The sequence below is a fragment of the Chrysochloris asiatica genome, unplaced genomic scaffold (assembly GCF_000296735.1).
Source record: "Chrysochloris asiatica unplaced genomic scaffold, ChrAsi1.0 scaffold00010, whole genome shotgun sequence".
NCBI lineage: Eukaryota > Metazoa > Chordata > Mammalia > Afrosoricida > Chrysochloridae > Chrysochloris > Chrysochloris asiatica.
In genome coordinates this window covers 21,287,765-21,298,158 of record NW_006408528.1, presented here as the reverse complement: position 1 = coordinate 21,298,158, position 10,394 = coordinate 21,287,765, and the positions used below count along the sequence as shown (strand labels likewise).

General features: G+C 35.5%; 1 protein-coding gene across 1 annotated transcript in view; it reads right to left on the bottom strand.

Moving 5' to 3' along the window:
* The window catches only part of ABCB1 (ATP-binding cassette, sub-family B (MDR/TAP), member 1), a 127,860-nt gene that overhangs the window by 69,592 nt on the left and 47,874 nt on the right, over positions 1-10,394 (bottom strand). Inside the window, exons 6-8 of the mRNA XM_006834398.1 lie at positions 9,183-9,234; positions 6,793-6,984; positions 6,120-6,291 (exon numbers count right to left, since the gene is read on the bottom strand). Coding sequence (XP_006834461.1) covers positions 6,120-6,291; positions 6,793-6,984; positions 9,183-9,234 — 416 coding nt within the window. The remainder of the gene's footprint in view (positions 1-6,119; positions 6,292-6,792; positions 6,985-9,182; positions 9,235-10,394) is intronic.

Genomic DNA, 10,394 nt, shown 5'->3' with positions numbered 1-10,394 from the left:
TGATGTTCTGTTCAAACAACTGCCTCTTAGTCCAGGTACATATTCCTCATGAACACAATGAAGTGTTCCAGAATACTCATACTTCGCAATGTTGTCCATAGCTTGTCATGATCTACATAATCGAAAGCCTTTGCATAGTCAGTAAAGGACAAGTAAACATCTTTCTGATATTCTCTGCTTTCAGCCAGATCCATTGGACATTAGCAATGATACCCCTCATTCCACGGCCTCTTCAGAATCAGGCTTGAACCTCTGGAAGTTCTCTGTCAATGTATAATTGTAGCCGTTTTCTGTATTACCTTTAGCAAAACTACTCGCATTGTATATCAAAGAGATTGTCCTATGATATCCACATTCTGTTGGGTCACCTCTTTGGAATGGGCACAAATATGGATTTTTTCCAATTGGTCGGCCAGATAGTTGTCTTCCAAATTTCTTGGCATAGATGAGTGAGTGCCTCCAGTGCCGCCTTACTTTCTTGAAAGATTTCAATTTTTATTCCATCAATTCCTGGTGCTTGTTCTTTCCCAATTCCTAAATCAAACTGACTACATCAGTGGAAAGAGATGATGGAAAAGCTCCATATCATCAGTCAAAACAAGGCTGTGGAACAGACCATCAATTACTCATATGCAAATTCAAACTGAAGCTAAAGAAAATGAAAACAAGTCCACGAGAGCCAAAATATGACCTTGAATATATCCCACCTGAATTTAGAGATCATCTGGAGAACAGATTTTATACATTAAACATTAAAGACTGAAGACCAGAAGAATTGTGGGATGACATCAAGAACATCATACATAAAGAAAGCAAAAAGTCATTAAGAAGACAAGAAAGAAGAAAAAGGTCAAAATGGATGTCAGAAGAGACACTGAAACTTGCTCTCCAGCATAGAGATGCTAAAGCAAATGGAAGAAATGAGGAGATACAAGAACTGAACTAAAATTTCAAAGATCAGCTCAAGAAGATAAAACCAAATATTACAAAAAAAAAAAAAATGTACAAAGATCTAGAATCAGAAAAAAATGTGCAAAAGGGAAGAACATGCTCAGCATTTCTCAAGCTGGGGGAACTGAATAAAAAATTGAAGCCTGAACTTTCGTTATTGAAAGATTCTCTGGGAAAATTATTGAATGATGCAGAAAGCATCAAGAGAAGATGGAAGGAATACACGGAGTCACTGTACCAAAAGGAAATGGCTAATGTTTGGAAACCTTATACAGAGCCTTTATGAGTAGGAATCCACTCCATGGCACTTAACTACAACCAGTGAGAAAGCTAAGACTGAATCTGGTTTTTGGTAGAATCTTCATTAAATTCCCTCCCACTCACCCATTTTTGAGAGATGTTAATTAAAACAAAAAACAAAAACAAATATTCTTGTAATTACCAACTATGTCAACAACAGAATACTTGTCTATTTCTCCTTTTAATTCTGTCAGTATTTATGTATTTTGAGGCTACTTTTTTGATGCATACACACGTAACATCAATACATTACCTTGGTGGATTGATCATTTTGTAATGTCCCTCTTTGTTTTCATTAATTTATTGCTCTGAAGTAGCCATTATCGGGTTAATATAGCTAGTCCTGTTTTTATTATTATATTATTGTTGTTTGCATGTTGTATCTTTGCACTGAAGTCTACTTTATTAACATAGCTACTTTTAATTTTTTTTTCTTTAATTAATGTTTGTCTGGTATTTCTTTATCCGCTCTGTTACTTTCAACCTACCTGTATACTACTGAATTTAAAGTACATTTCTTGTAAGCAACAGAGAATTTTTGTTAGCCATTCTGCCAGTCTCTGTTTTGACTGATAAATTTAGACCATTTATACTCAAGGCAAGTAGCCCTGGTGCTATGAATTAGGTGTTGAACTGTTAATCATAAGGTTGGAAATTCAAACTCACCAGCTGCTCCCTGGGAGACAGATGACGCTGCCTGCTCCTGTTAAGATATACAGTCTCAGAAACCCTATATAAAGTTGGAATCAACTTGATGGCAGTGGGTTTGTTTGTGTTTTCTCCTTTGGTTATACTTAAGTTAATTATTGCTATGCTAGCACTTAAGTCTGCCCATTCTTTTTTTTTTATTCCTATTTGTTTTCCCTGAGTTTCATTATGTTTATTTCTTGTCTTCCTATAAACAATTTTTAGGATTCCATGTTGATTTATTTATAATGCCTTGTCATAAATATATATCTTTGTGTGGTTTTTGTAATAGCTGCTCTGGGCATTGCAATATTCATACATTATTTATAACAGTCTACTGGTATCAACATTTTACTGATTATTATATTATCTGCTGTATGAAACTCACAAGGCAAAGGATTTGTTGTTGTTAAGTGCCACTGAGCCAGTTCCAATCCATAGCGACCTTGTATAGGGTTTCCAAGGAGCGGCTGGTAAGCTTGAACTGCCAACTTTGCAATTCAAATTGACTTCACAGTCTAGTGCATTAACACACAGCACCACACCAGGACTCCAAGGCAAAGGATAGTCTATTCTATATGCCAATATGTCTGCTCTTTCTGTTGTTTCTCTCTCCCTCATATTCCAAGATCCCTACTTTTATCATTTCTTTTCTGTTTGAAGAATTTCCTCTTACTCTGAGGATGTTTTTATTTCTTTATTCCTGAAGGATAGTTTTACCATCTGTATGATCTATGGTTAACAGTTGTTTTAGCACTTGAAAACATTGTGCTATTTCCTGAGATTCTTCTGGTTTTTTTCCCATTTGCTTCAAGGTAATTTGTAATGATTACTGAAACACTTTTATAACAGCTGGTTTAAAATCTAAGTCAGATAATTCCCATATCTAATTCACCTGAGTGGTGACTGTTGTTTTTCTCATCCACATTGTGATTGTCTTGGTTCTTGGTATGACAGGTGATTTTCAGTTGTAATATTTGGTCAAATATTAGGAAACTCTAAGTCTTATTTAAATATCAAACAGAATGTTATCATGCTTAGGTTTAGAATGAAATTCTTATACTCCATTTGTAAACTGTGGCTTCAGTGTTATTATTAGGTATGTGGAGTAAGTTCTGACTCATAGCAACTCTATATACAACAGAACGAAACACTACCCAGTCCTAGGCCATCCTCACAATTGTTGCTATAATGAGCACACTGTTACAGCCACTGTGTTGATCCATCTTGTTAAGGGTCTTAGTCTTTTTCACTGACCCTCAGCTTTATCAAGCATGATGTCCTTCTCCAGGGACTGGTCTCTTCAGATAACATGTCCAAAATATGTGAGAGGAAATCTCACCGTCCTCTTCCCTAAGGAGTATTCTGGCTATACTTCTTCCAAGACAGATTTGTTTGTTATTTTGGTAGTCCATGATATACTCAATATTCTTTGCCAATACCATAATTCACATGCATGAATCTTCTTTAGTCTTCCTTATTCGTTTTGTTAAATGTGTTAGGAAACTCTGAGTCATATTTAAGTATTGATTTGAACAAGATGTCACCCTGTTCATGTTTAGTATGAAGTTCTTGACCTACTTTTGTGAATTGTGGTTTCAGTAGCAGTTTAAACTTCAGAACCTTTGCGGTGTTATTGTGACTAGTTTAACCTGGTACTGCTGAGCCTCTCATTGGCCCCTGCTGGTGCTATCTGAGGGAACAGAGTGGTTTTTTTCAGGTTGGGCTATTGAGTATTTCTTGGTGAGAGGGGTATGTCCTTGGAGGAGAATCCACAAGTACAAAGAGGTTTCCAAGACCTGACTTCTTGTTATGAATAGGACCCTTTTCTATTTCTGCCTGCCCACCTTATGTCTCTGAAGAAGAATCTCAAATTCTTAGAGATAAAGATGCTTCCTGGAACAAGTCACATTTTACTTTGTGGCCGAGAGTCAGAATTTAAGAGACTTGTTTGAAATTATACTAAAAGTTTACAGCAGTGGGAGGGTTAAAACATGTCTCCAACACTCAGCCTAGGGTTTTTTTGCTCTCTATTTTAGCTAAATAAATAGTAACTTAAGTAATGAATAATTAATTATTTAAAGATTAACTATGGTCTGTTTTCCCACATTAACTAGAATTGGTATCAATATATTTCAACATGTATTGAAATGAAGCATTTGCTGCCTAGATTGCTTCAGTTTCTTTTAAATGGAAAAAAATCAATTAACTGGAGCAGCTTTTGCCAAAAATTTCAGTCAACTGATACAGAGATGCAAATTAATCATTAAGAACACCAGGTAGACTGTGTTACTCTAAGCAACAAATTAACACAATCCTTTAGAACTTTAGTTTCTTCCTCTGTAAAATGAGACAATACTTATATTTCAGAAAGATGGCATATATATTTGCCTGACATAGTAGTGGTGTGCCGTGGAGTCAGTTCCGACTCGAAACAACCCTGTACAGGGTTTCCGAGGCTGTAAATCTTTACAAGAGCAGAAAGCCTCATCTTTCTCCTGTGGAACAGCTGGTGGATTCCAACTGCTGACCTTGTGGTTAACAGCGCAATCCGTAACCACTACACCAGTTCTCCTTTGTCTGATACGTGGTTGTTGTTAAGTGCCACTGAACTGGTTACAATTCATGGTGACCTTGTGTAGGGTTTCTGAAGAGCGTCTGGTTGGTTTGGACTACCAAGCTTTCGGTTAGCAGTCCGATGCTTACTCTACAGCGCCACACCAGGACTCCCATCAGATATTGTTGTTGTTCACAATAGAATAGTTACATCCATCATATGAGATGGACTTTGTAAAACTTATGAGCTGTTGAGTTGATTTTAACTCATGATGACCCTGTATGACAGAGTAGAACTGCCCCATAAATTTCCCTAAACTGTAATCTTTATGGGAGCAGATCACCGGGTCATTTTACCCAAACGCAGTGGGGTAGGTTTGAACCTCTGATCTTTTTATTAGCAGTGGAATGTTTAACCATTGTGTCATTAAGGCTCTTTTTAGATACTTGTTGTCAAGTACCGTGGAGTTGGTTCCGACTCATAGTGATCCTACACAGGGTTTCCGAGGCTGTAAATCTTTACAGAAGCAGACCGCCTCATCTTTCTCCTGCGTAACCGCTGGTAGTTTCAAACTGCCGACCTTGAGGTTATCAGCCCAGTGCCAACCACTACGCTACCAGTTACCTATAGCCCGATTTATTCTGTGATAGCCTTGGACTTATTGAAGTCCTTCTTTATATATATATATATGTATATATATATATTCCTCTGCTATATAAATTTGTGGTGGTGGTGGCTGTGTGCTATGGAGTCAGTTCTGACTCACAGTGACCATGGTATGGAGTTTCTGAGGCTGTAAATTTTTATGGGGGCAGAAAGCCTCATCTTTCTCCCTTGAAACAGCTGGTAGTTTTGAATTGCTGACCAGTTAGCAACCCGACTCATAAGCATTATGCTGCCAGACCTTCTCTAAATTGTATCAAATCCAACAAAAATTACATACTAAGCAATCACTCTACTACCACCTATAGTTACATCAAATTAGTTTAAAATGAACACCATCTGCATATTTGAAAGATAATATCAGTTTTCCATAAGCATCAGAGGGGTGTATACAGAGGGGAGGAGTGCCATTTGACATCTTTACCTTCATGACTGGGTTTATCTGGATATGGAATTTAAGAGTATGTTTATTTTCTTAATCTATTTTTTATAATAAAGTATTTAAATATGTATAAACTTGGCACCATTTACAAAGCTGACAAAGCTGTAAAATCAATTACAAATTAAACAAACTGTATAAAACCAAAAACATTAAAATCACATGCTGAGGGGGACACACGTGTTGTTTACTGAACTTAACTCCTTCTTGAATATTGTATTTACACTAGAGCACATGGCTCTTCAGAATTCAGCATGCCTTTTTTTTTTATGAAAGCAAGAGAGATGTGAACCAATTCCTCTTTTACTCATCACTTCCCTCAATAATCACGCAACCAAGGGCAGCATGAAGTCCTGGCCCAATTTGGGTTCAGTGAGTGTTTATTCCCCTCTGATTATAAACAGAAGATTTAAAACCAAGGGAAAGTATCAAGTGTAAATTACAGGCATCATTACACTAAGACATTCTTCCATTGAAGAGGGCAAAAGCGTTTTACAACCTGGATTCACAGGCCTTCCTTACCTTTGCCCAGATAGCAGCTGATAGTCCAAGAACAGGACTGATGGCCAAAATCACAAGGGTTAGTTCCCAACCACGTGTAAATCCTACTATAAAACCGGTGGAAAATGCTGCTAGTGACTGAAAGAACATTCCAATTTTATCACCAATTCCTTCATTAATTTTGGAGACATCACTAAAAGAACAGATATTATTAAACATATATGTTAGAATTATAAAAAAGACTGCTCTCCTGAGTCCAGTTTCCCCTCCTTTTTGAGTGCAGTACAAGGTAAGCTTCAAAAGTTTGTTTAAAAAAAAATGGAATTACGAGATAATGGAATTTTTCCATGTACATTTATTTATATATAGGCTGTCTGTATGTATACTTATTTTGCTTGGTAAAGTACAAATTTCCATTTCCAGCAGAACACTTGTCATTAAGAACACAGATCTGCAGTCTGCAAGGCCCCTGGGAAAATGGGCCTGAGTATACATGCATTTTCAGTTTAAAATTTTAAATTTTTTCAGAAATTGCCCCCAAACATCAAGTGTTTATTCTATTGCATACTGTCAGGTAATTTCTTGAGTTTGTTAAGGCCTTCTGAGTTATATACTAACATCTAACATATCTGATGACATATATTTCATTTTAATAAGAATCATATCTGAGTTAAACATAAAATAAGGTACTTACTCTGTGAGGCGGGTGTTAAGTTCCCCAACATCATGTACATCAAACCAGCCTATCTCTTGTCGCATAATAGAATGAAAAAACTGTTTCCTGATTTTGTACACTTGTCTTCCAGCTGCCAGGCACCAAAATGAAACCTGAATGTAGGCAGCAACAAGTACGCCAGCACCAATTCCACAGTAATAATAGGCATACCTGAAAACAACAGAAACATTGCAAACGCTCTCTAGTTACTCAACATGTCTTTCCCCAACATCCACCCATACTCATGTTTTCATTATCTGGGTCTCTCACTATCCTTAACAAATAAGGTGTTATAGTAAGCAACTGATGGTCAGCATCCAACTCTCAATATACTGGAACTTGATTAAGTATTGTTTCTGCTTTGGCTCAAATCCCATTTCTATAATGAACTGTTTAGGCCAGTTGTTTCAAGTTTTGTAAGCTCCAGTTTTCTAACTGGAAAAGATGAAGGTAAGAGTTGTAATCCATGAATGTGTGAAATGTCTCTTGTTCTTGGGTCAATGCCCATATAGAGTATTCACTTAAAGAATGTTAGTCATGGTGAAGACTCGTGTGACACCCTGGAACATCACAGCATCAGTTTAAAGATCTACCATTCTAGTCCTGTCTAATTTTTTTCATCAGTATCAGTTGATAAGCATTTTGGTATGATCGTTGTACCTTGGGGAATGGGATAATTAAACAGACTCATCAAAAAGTGGATCCTATGGCCTTTGGATCTATTAATCGAGCAGAGCTTAGATGTCAAGAGACAACTGAAAATAAAGAAGCATTCTTATATCATCTGCCCAACTGGCCATCAGAAGTTATTCTAAAATGCTTAAGCAATCAAAGTTTAAATTCTAGAATCAAGTTTAAACTCTAACAAAAAACATAAGCATCTTCTAACACTCTGATCATCTAAAAAAAATTAATGTTTCCTTGCTCTAAGTCTTAATATTTAAAACAGCAAATAATTCTTGGGGTTTATTATGCTATTCATTTTGAGTAAAAGACTTCATTCCAAGATGAAGTATGGTGGTGGTGGTGATGGGCTGTGGAGTTGGTTCCGACTCATAGTGACCCTGTATACGGTTTCTGAGGCTGTAAATCTTTATAAGAGCAGAAAGCCTTATCTTTCTACCATGGAATCTCTGGTAGATTTGAACTGCTGGCCATGAGACTAGCATCTGATTCACAACCACTACACTACCAGAGCTCCTTAAAATGAAGTATAGAATTTTGATATTCCCACTTTTTAAAGTTTACAACTTGCCATCTTCATATAAAAGTATTAGTATGAGCCAAACAAAAACTATAAAAGTGGCCAAATATTTTAAGATAAAAGCAATAAACAGGTAGTTGTTGATTATATTATTCACAATTCAGCACCCAACCTATCAAGAATTTTGGTAAACAAATCTTCCCCAAGGAACACCCCACCCACAATTTATCAGGGAGGATGTACCTAAAACACTAAAGTTAAGTTAATGGATAACTCAGTAATTAATTATTACCCAAGTACTAGTGCAAGAGCAAGAGATTGCTGAAAAGAAACCTTCGCTTACAAGTAGAACACATACTTTGACTATCAATGTTGGTATTTCAAACATCAGTCCATTTATTAACACATAGAATATTTACATAAGCATTTATAAGATGACTATAAAACATTGTTTCATTTTTTTCCTAATATTCAAACAATGCATCTCAATAGGAATACTTGGTGGTACTTATTTCTTAGTATTGAAAATATGACCAAGTATCTTCATTGTCTTTAAACCTACTAGATCATCTATAAAATTTATAGGTAATCATCCTCTGATTCACCAACACACCCTTTTAGACATTTGCTATAAGCTATGCTGAGGATCAAACTTCAAGATACATAAATCATTAACAAAGAAAAAAAAAGCTTTCCCAGGTGAGTTAGGGTCAGAGTCACTACATTTATTCTTGGATATTGTTATTTTATTTCATTCTTAGATTTTAGAAACTGCGTTTGTTTTTTTTAACTACCATTAGCTTAGCTTATCATATGATGGAAAAAGTCCCAAATCAAACTAATAATTACAAAATCACTGAAAATAATGTGATTCTTAACTACATTTTAAAAGACCACTTTGAACATTTCTAATTTTCCTGTATATGACATTCTATATTTACCAATAAATAAATCTAATTTACACTTAACTTTCAGTTTAGGATATTTTATATAGTAAATTACTTTCTTCAAAAGAAATCTACACTGTATTCTCCTAGAAAACAAACAACAGCATAGCTTTCTTTACAACTTCAATACTTCATTGTGATAATGCAAAGTTTTAAACATTGCTATAACTAAATTGATACAGAAAAGTTTAAAAATAGTAAGAAAAACATATAATTACGTGGTCATTTCCTCCTCCAGAAGGTTGAAGATATCTGTATTGTTGGGAAAACCTAGAGCGCCACACACACACAAAAATATGTCATTTATGTCTCTTTGTTCAATATGCATATAAGATGAATCAAAATCTCATTCAAAATTTACATAAAATAAGTCAAGTTGACTCAGTTTTAATCATTTAAGCATGACATTTATTCAAATACTTAACTCCTAGCCAGGTGTACCCAGACAGTCACACACACTGAATTTGCAAGCAGCAGCCCCCATTCAGTAATAAGCAGTCAGTCTGCAGAAATTTTCATGTTCCGGAATTAAAATATTTTAAGGAATATCACTCCAAAGATGCCATAACAGTAAAATGTTTTGTAGATTTTTTGTTTTGTTTTTTTGAGCCACACAGATCTATTGCATACATTTTAACCTCTACATAGTATTTTATTATATAAATGTACTAAAACTTAGAGTGGTTACATAATACTGTCAAGTGCTCAACTATTAGCCAAAAGATTAGTGATTCAAATCCAACAAAGGACCTCAGAAGGTAGGCCTCACACAAAATGTCACAGCCTTTAAAACCCTGTGGAAGTGTTCTACTCTGCACACATAGGGTCATTGCATGTTGCAATTAACTGAATAGTAACTAACTACAACTTAATCCATCCCCCTATTGTTGGTGTGTGCCACCAAGCAGATTCAGACTCACAGTGATCCTATAGGACATAATAGAACAGTTCCATAGGCTAGAATCTTTATGGAGCAGATTGCCAGGTTCTTTTTCCAAGAAGCAGCTGGTGGATTTGAACCTCTTACCAAACACTTAACAACTGAGTACCACCTGGGCTCATTATCAGTTCCCCTACTGATGGATATTTAGGATGTTTATGGTTTATCTCTTAGTTTATATGCATTTTCAGTTTTACTGGATGTTACCAAATTATTCTCCAACAACTTCTACTGGCAAGATAATATATGGGTATTTGTTTCTCCAAAGTCTCTAAGTTATCAACAGACATTTATATTACTACAATCTGAGAGTATAAAATACTTCATGTTCAATTCTGATGATTATAAGTGAAGTTGACTATTATATGCCTTTACTGGTCATATCAGTTTCCTCTTTTACTATGAAATATTTATCTATATTATAAGCTCATTTTTTGTATGGATTATCTTGTTCTAAAATTGATTTGTATACATCTTTTACACATAAAAG